A 14311-nucleotide genomic window follows, 5' to 3' on the forward strand; every position below is an offset into this window, starting at 1 on the left:
TGACGCGTCACAGCGTGTAGTGAGCTGTGCAGCCAGGGGGGACCGGGACCGGCTCGGGAGGATTCCCCTGCTGGTGGGGAACTCTCGTGTGGCAGCCCGCGCCGCCGGGCGCAGCGGGTCCCAGCCCTTAGTGCCAGCTCATGTGGGGGTCTCCTTAGCTGCCGCGTCCGGTCGCAGGACCTGCAAATGAGCTTCTTCAGAAAGTACGGTGGCCTTCAGTGGTCCAAAACAGAGCAGCTATGCCGACACATGGCTACGCGTTGGACCTGATGAAGCGAGAGATACTCGCGAAACGCGTAGCCCTGTGTCGGTATAGCTGCTCTGTTTTTACACACAGAAAACGTAGTAGTTCAGTGGTATGTGGATTGTAATAATATAGATTTTTTCAAAAGGCAAGCACCACAAAATGAGGCAGATATATACAGTATATCTTAAACACAAACTGAAGCCATACTTCATAATGTGAGCGCTCACTCATCAGGGGCGAGTTAAAAATGCCCCAGATAAAAACCAGCAGGACTGCAGAGATTTTTTAGCAAACAGAGAAAGGTCCACATTGCTGGACTGAAATGTTGGTGCTAAGTACAAATAAAAAAGCCGGGAGCCATGAAGAGTTACAGTTACTCGAGTAAAAGGAGGGACATACACGCAGATACAGAAAGTGGCAAAGATAAAGGGGGAGATGTATTGTGACAGTGGAATATATTAATTGGGTTATTGGTGCAGGACAACCATCATTCAAAGCATCATCAAATTTTCCACTCTGTCCTTAATGTGAAATTACTATTCTACTACATGGGATTTACTGTAGGATCTAAATCTTTATTGTCTTCTATTGCATAACAAATACAAAAGGAAGTCCCCAAAAACAAATACGGGAGAGATGGGGGGGGGGGGGAGGGGGTAAAAAGACTAGGAATCACAAAGTATTACAGGTGTATATACAGTTCAGTTGTACATAAAAGGGATTTTTCTAAATGTACTTTAAGACAATGCATATGTTCTTATTTTAGGCATACACATTGCTAGCCGGTGCTGCTGCGTGGTAAATCCAGTCGTCCACTTTCTGTCAATATTCCTATGGCTTCAATGTCTATTCCTGCATTCGGAAAGAAAACCAATTTTTATTTCTTCAGTCACCAACTGTAGAGGTTAGGTCTAAAAGAAACGTCATAGACAAGCTTTGTGCTCAACTCCTTGGCTGCCACAGGGCCCAATGGTTAAAGCAGCAGTGCACAAATTGGGAAACAGCCACTAGATCGCGATCGCACAGTATAATTTACTTGAAATTTAGACGCAAGGAAACTACAGCTGAAGGGAGCCTGACCACAACCAGATCGCAGCTTCCCCACGCTCCAAAACACAGTAGACTAATTTCCCAGAAGGCGTCTCTGCTTCTGAATGGAACTCCCAATGCATTAATCCTGAGCCACACCAGTCTGAACTGAGCAGAGAGAAGCAGTCACTCTGTCTCCCCCGCACAGCTCTTTAATACACATGTTTTTATTTGTAATAAATACAGTAGGCTTGAAGCAGGGAGTTCCGGGAGCTAAACTACATTACTTCTGGGGACCTCCTGCTTCCCAAGGTACAGGCCCCAGTATTGGGTGCTGGTATCTCCTGCAAGTTGAAATGCCCCAGTCACGTGACACGGGACATTTAAACTTGTAGGAGATACCAGCACCCGATAGGCCTGTATCTCGGGAAGCAGGGGGTCCCCAAGCTTGAAAATAATGTGGTTTGGGTCCGGAGAATCCCTGCTTCAATCCTGTGTACTAAAAATAATAAAAACAGCGCGATCTTCTGTAAGAGCTGAGCCGAGAGAGACAGAAAGAGGGTCCGCTTCTCTCTGCATACCTCTTCCACACGGGTGGCGGCCCGGTAGGATTAACACAGCAGGAGTCCCATTCAGAAGCAGGGACCACTGCTCCTAATCCTTATGGGGAATTCACCCTGCGCTGCACTTGACCGCAATCAAGGCTGTGGTTCACCCGCTCCAAATGACGTGCAGGGTGCAAGTGAATCGTGGTCCACCTGTATATATTCATTCCAGAGACAGGATGTCACCCTCCCAAATCCAGAGATCACAGCTCCTCAAATTCTTATACAGCCTGGCGACACTCTAGCTACGCCAATTATAATCCCGCCTACTTTGAGCACAGGCTACAGCTGAGACAGTACATACTGTATACTGGTAAAATCTCCTTACCTGTCCATTCCAAATTGGGGGAACGAAGAGTGGCTACTATTTTATCCCCATCATTACTTTAAGTGGGAACGTTTCTCTAAATGCTAGTCTATAATGTTGAAAGCTTGATCACAATTAAAAAATTTTTTTTTTTATTCTCAGTGGTCCAATTGAACGAATAAATACTAGTAATAACACTGTTCAAAGTCTAATTATTTACTAAATTAAAAAACTTTAATGTCAGTCATAAAATGAGAGTAGATTACGACTACTCATGTTTTCATTGAACCTGAAATGCCATTATTATTTATTTTTTTCAAGAAAAAACTTTTACATATAACATACATCTTTTCCATGTTTGATCGGTGCAATAAAGACATTTCAGCCCAGTAACATGTTTCAAGTTGTCTGATTCATAACTTACTTTTTCTAAATTATTAGAAATATTACTTGATGATTTTAGAGGCAAGAAACCATTTTGAGACATGTAAAATAGCCTCTATTCTTTTATGGTAAATTATAACATATAATGTCTGCTAATAACTCAATAGTGTTATAACAAAGTATCTTTAAGCTTTAACGCTAGGTGGAGATGCAACAGGCCTCATTTTTCTCTTATGGTGCATTATAGCAGGATATGTTGTGATATTCTGCACCAACACTACCACTGAATCTTATGGATGATACTAATATTCTGTATTAAAACAGGATAGGTTGTGTTATCTGGGGGAAACAATGTCACAAGCTATAGACTTAATAATGCTAACACCATTGCATGAAGTCTCATTTAATAACAGGAAATTGCCTGTTGGATATTTTTGCCTATCCGTTGAACCTTCTACAGTTAGAATATCAATGGAATCAGGGTGTGCCGTGGTCCAAGACTGACAGTGTACAAAATCAGGGAGCCCCCAGTTCTAAAACAAAATAAAAAGCATTGAATAGAGCAGTATGCGGTTTTAAGAGAAGCAGAACATTAGAGATAAAGGTCTGCCGGCACCAGGATGCCACCGGACCTCTAGCACGTACACGTCACCTAAGCGTCCCTGGAGCAATCGCATGATGCGACTGGTCCCCGGATCCCGTTAATGGAAGGTGCGGCCAGCCCAATATGCCCCATGAAAACGTGCAAGTGCCTGTGACACACGTGGTACATCACAAGGGCCCCTCGTTTGGCAGGGCCCAATGCCGTACCACGTGTGTCAATAGGGCACTCTAAAGGTTCATTTCTTTGACGCCCGAGTACAGAAAGAAAGTGAAACGTGAAAAGCATCCCTGACTTCCTTCAGCCACTTCTTACCTTTGAAGTACAGCAATCACCTTGGAAAAGTCCACGCTATCCCTGCTGCCCAAAAAGTTTTCAATGGTAGGAGGTCTAATGTTTTGCGTTCTTGACCACCCTGACGGGGCCCCTTCTCGTGCTCTTGCTGGCATAACGTTTTCATAGTTTGGGGGACTCACAGGGGAGACTTTCACAAAAGAGGGATTGTAGGACAACCGGTCTTGTGATGAGCTTGGTGCATAATTCAAAGACCGTGGTCTTGTTTCATTTTCAAAATGTGCTCCCCTGTACGACACAACAGGGCGCTGCTTATCAGGTTGGTAAATAGTTCGGTTACCTTAAATAAAACACAAGAAAATATCAATGACAATATTAAATAGCATGTAATAAAACAATCACAACCAGTTTCAGACTGAGGTTGTGCTAGATTGTTTTCTATGTACTTCCAAGAGGCGTATGTAAATACTCATACTGTACATGCACATACAGAAACATAATATATCTCTATACACACACATACACTTTTAATTCCAAGAGAAGTGTACAGGATCAAAATGTAGAAATTCACTAATAAATTGCAAGCCAATTTGGAAGGAGGGCAGGATTTGTGTGTATTTTTACATAGATGTGAAGCCAAATCGATACCCAGCTGCATACTGGAAAAACCTACTCAATTACTCTATATACTGTTACTAATACATTCCGTTATAGGGGTAATATCTGAGCTCACCTTATTCTGTTTTGTTAAATAATTTATTTGGAGGTGGTTGCCCCCTCATTATGGGTTCAGACCTTTTGCCACTTCTCCACTAAGCAAATGGGTATAAAATATCTCTTCAGTTCAAAGTTCACTTTGTATAGAAGGTGGTGAGTGTATGTGTTGCCATGACAACTCGACACCGCGCGATGTCGACGTCACGTAGCATCCCGTTGTCATTTGACGCTGCGCAGCCATTTTGACAGGAGCTGCAGGGTGACACTCGCAAGTTGCAGGGGAGCAGGAGAATGATGGGAGACACCGCATGTAAGACTTGGGGAGTGGATGAGAGTTCATTTGGGTGGCAATTGACATTTTGTTTTGAGCGAGTGTTTTTTTTTTTTTTTTTTAGAATTTGTCGAGGTGTGTGTGTGTGTGTCTGTGGATTTGAGAGGGTGACATCCTTTCTCAGCAGACCTAGCCTCTACTTTCACCCACTATGAGCGCCGTGTGTCCGCTGGTTGTGGATGTAGACGTGGACCCAGCAGCTATTGGGATCGCGGGACCGGCAAACATGTATGGCGACTGATGCGGATACCAGAGCCCTTCATGTTTATTCCAGCTGCTTATTGGCCAAAAGAATAGATCCAGATTTGGAATCTGCATGGCCATCCGCTGTCTATTACTAGCACGCCGCTGCCCAGGAGCTACACATGAGATTCTGTGGTGAAGTATTACCTTATAAGCCCACTCTTACTGCTTTCATTTTCAGGGCTTTTCTGTCTTGTGCATTAGCAGTATTCATGTGCGTTGATCTCAGCTTTTACTCAATGTGCTGTTACTCTGCTATATCCCATCCCACACCGCTTCCTAACTCTCCTCCTGCCTTTCTTGACTCTTTTTCTGCTATCTCGGAGGAGGATGTGTCACTCTTGATCCCCCTTTCTCCCTCTACCATCTGCCCTCTTGATCCCATTCCTTCCCATCTTCTAAAACAAGGGTGGGCAACCTATTTTTCAATGTAGCCACAAGTGTGGCGAATTAGAAGTGAAAATAGCCACAACGTGTTAAAATTGAGGTATTGTGTTGTGCATGCGAAAATTTGTTATTTTTCCTCCGCTCGTCCCCTCAGCACTAGTGCCGCCACCGGCGTCCTCGTACTTGCCGGGAGGGGGGGAGAGGGGCGCGAGGGGACTCTCACTTGCCACCACGCTTCCCATTACAATGGGAAACAACTAGTAGGTACTCAATTCGCCACACTTTGACTGCCAATTAACTGGTTCAATTTATTAGGGGGCTCTGAATAGGGAAGTGCTTGTCAACCAAGTGTTTTCTTTACCCTATGCATATCTTGTCCTTATCAGAGAGATGATAAAGATAAGGGGAGAGGGGGCTGTGTGTGACTGCAAGTACTTGCTGTGCACACAGTAACAACAGACAAAGGGGAAAGGAAATCAACCCCAACCATTAGCTCATAGTGTTTTTAAATTAATCCTTATTGGTGTCAGACTTGGGTAAAAAACAAACAAACAAAAAAAACATCAATCACCTAGGTTTAACCCTTTAAACATGAAACTTGAAAGTTATAATAAACCTGGGGGGGAGAGAGAGGGGGGGGGAGAGAGAGGGAGAGGGGAGAGAGAGGGAGAGGGGAGAGAGAGGGAGAGGGGAGAGAGGACGCATACACCAGCACGCACGCACCAGCACACACCAGCATGCACGCACCAGCACACACCAGCACGCACACACCAACACACACACACACACACACCAGCACACACACACCAGCACACACACACCAGCACACATACCAGCACAGTGTTGGCTACTATATTCTTGAGCTCCATTGGTCGGTCTGGCCAGGGGCTCCGAGCCTCGGGCGGCCACTCACTCTCTCCCAGAGTACCAGATCCCTGCTGCCAATGACAAGCCCCGCCCACACCACTCAATCAGCGCTCCCCAGCGCCCCCGGACTCGCACCCGGTTGGCTGGTGTTTTCGAATAGCACACACTTTCCTGTCCCCGCAGCCCCGATTACCTTCAGTGCTGGGTGAGGGCAAAAGGCGAAGCTCGCGGGGCTCGCTTGCTGATTGGAAGGGGCGTCAGGTAGGTGGGCTGATGGCTCAAATGTGGAACCTGATTGGTGCTTCAGGATTTCATTATACGCCCTCCTCACTCTGTGACCTGAACCTATGCAACGGCCATGTTGTGGTTGGCATCGCGCTGAGTTGGAATGGCAGCGCTGAACAAGCGCTTGGCAGGAAGAGTCGCGCATGCGGGCGGGGGGGGGGAGTCGGTCTTGACACAATTCGCCACACTTTGACTGCCAATTCGCCACAAGTGGCGAATGGCGACAGGGTTGCCCACCCTGGTTCTAAAACCTCTTGCTCCTGCTATAATCCCTATGCTCACACAGATCTTTAACTCTTCCCTCTACTCTGGTACTTTTCCATCCTCCTTCAAGCACGCAACCGTGATACCATTGCTCAAAAACAGCAAGCTTGATCCTACCTGTCCTTCTAACTATCGACCGTTCTCCCTCTTGCTTTTTGCCTCCAAACTTCTTGAACGTCTTTTATTCTCTCGATTGCTACACTTTCTCAACACCTATTCTCTTCTAGGCCCTCTACAATCTGGCTTTCGCACTGCACACGCTACTGAAACAGCCCTCACTAAAATAACCAACGACCTCCATGCTGACAAAGACAGAGGTCATTACACTCGGCTCATATTACTCAACCTCTCTGCAGCATTCGACACCGTTGACCACCCTCTTCTTCTCCATTCTCCATACTCTTGGTATTCGGAACAAAGCTCTATCCTGGATCTCCTCTTACCTCTCCCATCGTACTTTCAGTGTCTCTTTTGCTAACACCTCCTCCTCCTCTATTGATCTCTCTGTGGGGGTACCCCAGGGCTCTGTCCCGGGACCCCTTCTCTTTTCTCTTTACACACTCTCTCTAAGTGACCTAATCACATCTTTTGGGTTTAAATATCACCTCTATGCTGACGACACACAAATTTACCTTTCAACCCCTGACCTTCCACCTGCTATACAGACCAAAGTTTCTGAATGTCTCTCTGGAATATCATCCTGGATGGTCCTCCGCCGACTGAAACTTAACATGGCAAAAACAGAGCTTCTTATACTTCCTCCCAAACCTGGCCCTACTACCCCTTCCACATTATTGTTGGAAATACGATCATTTACCCAGTAGCCCAATCACGCTGCCTAGGGGTCACACTCGATTCCTCTCTCACATTCACCCCTCACATTCAAAACGTTTCTAAAACTTGTTGCTTTTTCCTCCACAATATCACAAAGATACGCCCTTTCCTCTGTTACTCGTCTGCTAAGACTCTGACTCAGGCCCTCAATCTCTCCCGTCTTGATTACTGTAACCTCCTGCTGTCCGGCCTTCCTGCCTCTCACCTGTCTCCCCTACAATCTATCCTTAACGCTGCTGCCAGAATCACTCTACTCTTTCCTAAATCTGTCTCCGCGTCTCTCCTCATGAAATCCCTCTCCTGGCTTCCGATCAAATCCCGCATCTCACACTCAATATCCTCCTCACTTTTAAAGCTTTACACTCCTCTGCCCCTCCTTACATATCAGCCCTAATTTCTCGCTATGCACCATCCCGACTCTTGCGTTCTTCTCAAGGATGTCTTCTTTCTACCCCCTTTGTATCTAAAGCCCTCTCCCGCCTTAAACCTTTCTCACTGACTGCCCCGCACCTCTGGAATGCCCTTCCCCTCAATACCCGACTAGCATCCTCTCTATCCACCTTTAAGACCCACCTTAAGACACATTTGCTTAAAGAAGCATATGAATAGCACTGTGGATAATCCTGGACACGATACATAAAGTTTGGCCCCCTGCAGAGGCACTTACCAGAATTCCCTCCTACTGTCTCTATACGTTCCCCTACCTACCAATTAGATTGTAAGCTCCTCGGGGCAGGGACTCCTCTTCCTTAATGTTACTCTTATGTCTGAAGCACTTATTCCCATGACCTGTTATTTATATTATTTGTTATTTATATGATTACAACATGTATTACTACTGTGAAGCGCTATGTATATTTATGGCACTATATTAATAATGACATACAATAGCAACTCATGGACATCATGTTTTTCACATTACCTGACCCTTCCTACTGGGTTTCTTTACTTTCCCTACACAGGGTTTAGTTTAGTTCTGTTCCACTCAGTACTCCTCCAAATGTCATTTAATTGTGCATGTTTTTTGGACTGGCTAGTCAAGACTCTCAGTGGGAACTATTTAGATCCCACTGTTTGTTTAGGTAATATGTGTATTTTTTTGCTAATTTCGTGTTATTTAATACCTGATTTGAGGTGTATTGTATTGTATTGTATGTCTTTATTTATATAGCGCCATTAATGTACATAGCGCTTCACAGTAGTAATACATGTGGTAATCGAATAAATAACAGATAATATAAATAACAGATCATGGGAATAAGTGCTTTAGACATAAACATAACATTAAGGAAGAGGAGTCCCTGCCCCGAGGAGCTTACAGTCTAATTGGTAGGTAGGGAGAACGTACAGAGACAGTAGGAGGGAGTTCTGGTAAGTGCGTCTGCAGGGGGCCAAGCTTTATATAGGTGTATTTTTTTTGTACCCATATCAGTTAATTTCAGACTTAGTGGCTTCTCTTAATTATTTGTTAGGCTTTTCTAGTAGTCCCAGTTTGATCTCAATCTGTCTTTTTATGAATTTCTGTGTTTAATTAGTTTAATAAATCTATTTTCTATTTTTTGATTAATCAGAGTGCTTGTTGTGGTTTTTTTCTTTCTTCCTGTGTTTCTATATATTTCCCCCCATAGCACCGCCACCAGCATTATATTGGCTTTATTAGGTGGTTTTGATGAGCATTTTTTTATATTGATTTTTGGTGGTTATTTGTGTGTGTGTGTGTACACACACACACACACACAATATATTTTAAATGAATTTTCACTAAAGAACTTGTGCACTCACAATTCCTTCATACTGCTCCGGGAATTTTATGGTTGTTTTTTTTTTTGACAGTTTTAATGGTACTAAATCACGGATATCATAAATGATTCATTCATTCATTTAAGGCACTTTCACATATCCACCAAGTTCAGTACATAAGCCAATAAGAAATAATTTACATTTAGTGTAGGTACCTGCTGAAATAGAGTTTACCTTGATGGGGTTAGCAGCCTTGAATCTTTTTTTGATCAAAGATGCAACTAAATGACTCCTTTGTTATAAAACTTAGGATAAAAATGAAGAATTTCACTAATAAATTGCACGCCAATTTGGGATGAGTGCAGGATTTGTGTATTTATATTCCATAAATGTATGGCCTCCTATCTGCATACTCCATAAATGTATTTAAAGTTATAGTGTTACTGATACATTCCATTATAAGAGCAGGTTTGAGTCACCTAATTCTGTTATACAAAAATACAGACACACAGATACAGACACACGTATGAAGAGTGCGCAATCCTTTGGGATTGGCTAATATGGAAAAGGCTTATAGGCCCGTGGAATGGTCTCTACTAAATCTCCAACAGTACCTAAAACAGAAAAACAACAATGAAAAGTATGAGGAAGCGTTAGTCAAATGGTCTTTTACCTGTATTTTTACTAAATATATCATCACTCGAAAATCGGTCCGATGATTGCTCGACTCTGCTTTCTTCGCCAGTTCTATATGTTGCTTCTGAAACTTCGCCAGTTCTATATGTTGCACCTGGAACTTGGCCAGTTCTATATGTTGCTTCTGAAACTTCGCCAGTTCTATATGTTGCACCTGGAACTTGGCCAGTTCTATATGTTGCATCTGAAACTTCGCCAGTTCTATATGTTGCTTCTGAAACTTCGCCAGTTCTATATGTTGCATCTGAAACTTGGCCAGTTCTATATGTTGCATCTGAAACTTGGCCAGTTCTATATGTTGCATCTGAAACTTGGCCAGTTCTATATGTTGCATCTGAAACTTGGCCAGTTCTATATGTTGCATCTGAAACTTGGCCAGTTCTATATGTTGCTTCTGAAACTTGGCCAGTTCTATATGTTGCTTCTGAAACTTCGCCAGTTCTATATGTTGCATCTGAAACTTGGCCAGTTCTATATGTTGCTTCTGAAACTTGGCCAGTTCTATATGTTGCACCTGAAACTTCGCCAGTTCTATATGTTGCTTCTGAAACTTCGCCAGTTCTATATGTTGCATCTGAAACTTGGCCAGTTCTATATGTTGCTTCTGAAACTTCGCCAGTTCTATATGTTGCATCTGAAACTTTGCCAGTTCTATATGTTGCATCTGAAACTTCGCCAGTTCTATATGTTGCTTCTGAAACTTCGCCAGTTCTATATGTTGCATCTGAAACTTCGCCAGTTCTATATGTTGCATCTGAAACTTTGCCAGTTCTATATGTTGCATCTGAAACTTCGCCAGTTCTATATGTTGCATCTGAAACTTTGCCAGTTCTATATGTTGCATCTGAAACTTCGCCAGTTCTATATGTTGATTCTGAAACTTCGCCAGTTCTATATGTTGATTCTGAAACTTCGCCAGTTCTATATGTTGATTCTGAAACTTCGCCAGTTCTATATGTTGCATCTGAAACTTCGCCAGTTCTATATGTTGATTCTGAAACTTCGCCAGTTCTATATGTTGCACCTGAAACGGACTAAGTAAAAAGGCACAGGTCAGTCTACGTATGAGTGGGCAACTCCCTGTCTCTATCACATACATACAAGATGTATGTGTTACATCGGCCTCAATTGTTTCCCCTTCAGCAGAGGGTACAAATTCTCAGAGACAATTTTCAAGTACGTAAAAGACCAGGCTGAGATACTCCACATTAGAGCTAAGCCAACAACATTGTTACCTTTGCTGCCAGGCACTTATCCTTATATTCCGTTAATGATTTGGTGATTATCTGAGTGACCTTCAAGATGAATGAAGCATCTGGTTCGCTGGTTATCTCGAAGCTTTCCTGAACACAACAAAAAGCAACCAATAAAACTGTAAGCTATTGTAGGTAAAATAGCTAATAATAATTTTATTCTGGGAATACGCAACAATGGGGACTGAATTCATCAAGCCATGATAAACTTGCATGGCAGTTATCATGGACCAGTGCGACACCCCGGTTTTGCAGCTTGATGAACCCCAGCCTATGACCCAGATCCATAAAAGGGTGCTAAGCTTTAGCATGCCTTTACTCCCATTCATATGAATGGCAATAAAAGCGGGCTAAAACTTAGCACACTTTAGTGAATCTGGGCCTGTGTGTCTATGTCACAGAACGGATTAACTACTTAATTACATGCTATAACAGTAACTAAACCTTTGCTGCTCTCCTGCTGTTTTCTATACTTAACAGTAGATATCTAGGATTATGGGCCATAGTTACTAAGTGGTGCTTTTCCGTAAGACACCTCACAGACCATTCAAGTAACCATAGCCCTAAGTTAAACAATTCAAAATGTTTGTGTACTTACATAGCACAATGATGTCCTTTTACCTCACACTGACTAGTTAATAAGAACGCCAGTGACTTTCATGCAATGTCATTTCTTGATGAATGCACTGCTAGGCCCAAGGCTGTCACTTTTATTGTATCCCTCACAATGGGAATGTACAGTAGATGTATTTGTTCATTCATAGAATGACAATAGCATGTTTTTATGGATAAGATCTGTGTGTAAGGCACCTCTTAAGGTAGAATAGGAGAGCGCAGGAGCAAATCAGAAAGGAACTTATGACTAGTGTAATGTCATCCCATCTATAGTTGTGTACAAATCTATTATACAAAACAGGAAAGCATACTTACCAAAAATTGCTGCAAATCCTTATGACTGCGAAATTCAAATGGAATATTGTTGCCCAAAACCTACAACAGCATGAATTGAAGACGAAAATGTGATACTCAAAAATGCTTGTTTATGATACACTGATTAAATTTTTCCCTATTCATACCGAAAGAGAAAAGGTCCACGATTAAAGCACATCTAACAAGGCCTGATTAATGAACATTTGCTTGTAATACAATATTACTATTGCTTTACAGATGGCATATTTCCTGATATTCTCAATGTAAACATTTTAGCTATTAAACATACTGAAGTCATAATCTTCATGGGATCATGGTATTTACTGTACCACAGAATTTGCAATAATGTGCTACTTTTGCCAAGATGGGTTAGGCATTGTAGCCATATTTAGGAAGTCCCACAAATATCTATTTGAAATGAACATGTATGTTCTAAAGCTATTTATGGGGTAACACAAATATAGTAATGGCATATTAGTGAGTACAATTCTGCATGTGCATACAGCCACAGCACACATAATGCTGTTAAATGATAGTAAGTTGTTGCAATCAGGAAGGTCTACCTTGTCCAAAACATTGGTACTTAGGCAATATTGTTTTGATGATGCAATAAATATGTAGTTGTTTCAAACCTCTGAAACATACATATTTTTACAAAATAAGCAAGTAAATTAATATTTTACTTTACATGGGATCCGATCTTTCTTTATACGCAAATTACATTAATAAGTTATATAAAGAAAACATTGTATCCTATGTAGCACTGTCCCTTTCTATACAGCCACATATTTTTACCCTATTGCACCCTGCCATTAGTTCAGTATGGTATTCGTGTGACTACAGCTTTAAAGAATGAGACTGTTGAAGTCTATGGAAGCACAGATTTTAATAATCAGTCAGACACCCTTCCAGTGAGTGGCTCTACATTTATGAGGGTGAAATTAGACAGATATGAAGATGGGCCTCCAATAAAGCCTCAACTCACCTTGTCGTCATCATCCTCTTCTGTAGATGAATCTAATTTGTTTATGGGGAGCCTGAGATCATACAAGAAACAAAATGTAAGATGTCTAATGTATGACTAAAAAGAACTGTTGCACACAAACTTTTCAGATAGCCTAATGTTACTTATATTCGTTAAGAAGGAGGAGCAGTGGAAGGCTGGCACACAGGGGCAGAACTAGGCACCGGTGTGCCCCAGTGCAAGTTAAAAAATAAAAAAGCCCCCCTCTCCCTCCCTGGGGGCCTACCTATGGAGCGGTTCCTTACGCGGCGGCGGAGGGAACCCACCCGGGTGGTGATTGCGGAAGTTGGGCCCAACCTATAGTGGGGCCTGAATTCCTTGTTAGGATCACCTGGTTGCGCCCCCTCTGCCGTTAAGTAAGGCCCTGCACCACAGGTAGAGCCCCGGGAGATAGAGGGCCTTCAGATGCCGGAACTCTGTTCTGGCGCATGGAGGAGGATCCTCAAAAAGTGGTGGGCCCTGGTGCAGCCTAAAGTGCTGTGCATATGGTAGTTTCGCCACTGCTGGTACTACTGTATGCAGAGATACAGTACTCATCATCAATATATAAATTGCCGCTGTTCATTTATAATGGGAGATAAAAATGTTCCCGTCTTGCCACAGACATAGAACATGCCCATTTAAACTAAAACACTCGACTAAGCAGAATTTAGAATACACTTTTCAACTGGGTTTCATGGTTACCTGTTTTCTTTCTTCTTCTTCTTCATCTTCTTCTTCTTCAGTTTCGCCTTTTCTTGTTTAGTTAATAATGGTTCTAACCAAAGAATAAAGAAGTGTGGTCATCAGTGCTCCTTATATAGATGATAATTTATCAAAGAATGTCGTTCCCCAATCTTACTTAATTCAGGAATATTTGGCTTGTATCATATTAGCGACTGCTCACAGGAATATCAACTGGAAAAGAGAGAGAGCTTGCGGCGCAAATGGTCTTCTTTTTTTCCCCCCAGAACAAAACTCTACCAGGTCTGAGGTGGGAAAAGCTGCTGGGAGCTCAAACTTAAGTCACCTGATGAGGACATTGCTTAAATTAAATGCTGCCAAACAAAGACAGGATAGATCATTATTTATGTGCTTTAAGATACAAAACATACACTGATATACAGGTATATGCACACTTGTGATGGAAGTGACAATATTTGGTAATCGGAATCCCTCAATGCCTAATCCCTGGGAAGACACAACCGCATCATAAATGCTGTGTAACATGCCTCTGTGACCAGCTCAATATCACCCAGTTGCACATCTCTATGAATACTACCTGAGGGGAACG

General features: G+C 42.6%; 1 protein-coding gene across 3 annotated transcripts in view; it reads right to left on the bottom strand.

The window, feature by feature from the left end:
- Window positions 1–801: 801 nt before the first annotated feature.
- Window positions 802–14311, bottom strand: part of LOC142487223 (uncharacterized) — a 42459-nt gene continuing 28949 nt past the window's right edge. For all 3 annotated transcript variants that reach the window (XM_075586103.1, XM_075586105.1, XM_075586102.1), the window contains 7 exons: window positions 13723–13795; window positions 13000–13051; window positions 12015–12074; window positions 11067–11174; window positions 9809–10865; window positions 3489–3807; window positions 802–1099 (listed from right to left, as the gene is read on the bottom strand). In XM_075586103.1, coding sequence (XP_075442218.1) covers window positions 1087–1099; window positions 3489–3807; window positions 9809–10865; window positions 11067–11174; window positions 12015–12074; window positions 13000–13051; window positions 13723–13795 — 1682 coding nt within the window. In that variant the 3' untranslated portion in view covers window positions 802–1086. The remainder of the gene's footprint in view (window positions 1100–3488; window positions 3808–9808; window positions 10866–11066; window positions 11175–12014; window positions 12075–12999; window positions 13052–13722; window positions 13796–14311) is intronic.

Source organism: Ascaphus truei, chromosome 2, assembly GCF_040206685.1.
Source record: "Ascaphus truei isolate aAscTru1 chromosome 2, aAscTru1.hap1, whole genome shotgun sequence".
Classification (NCBI taxonomy): Eukaryota; Metazoa; Chordata; class Amphibia; order Anura; family Ascaphidae; genus Ascaphus; species Ascaphus truei.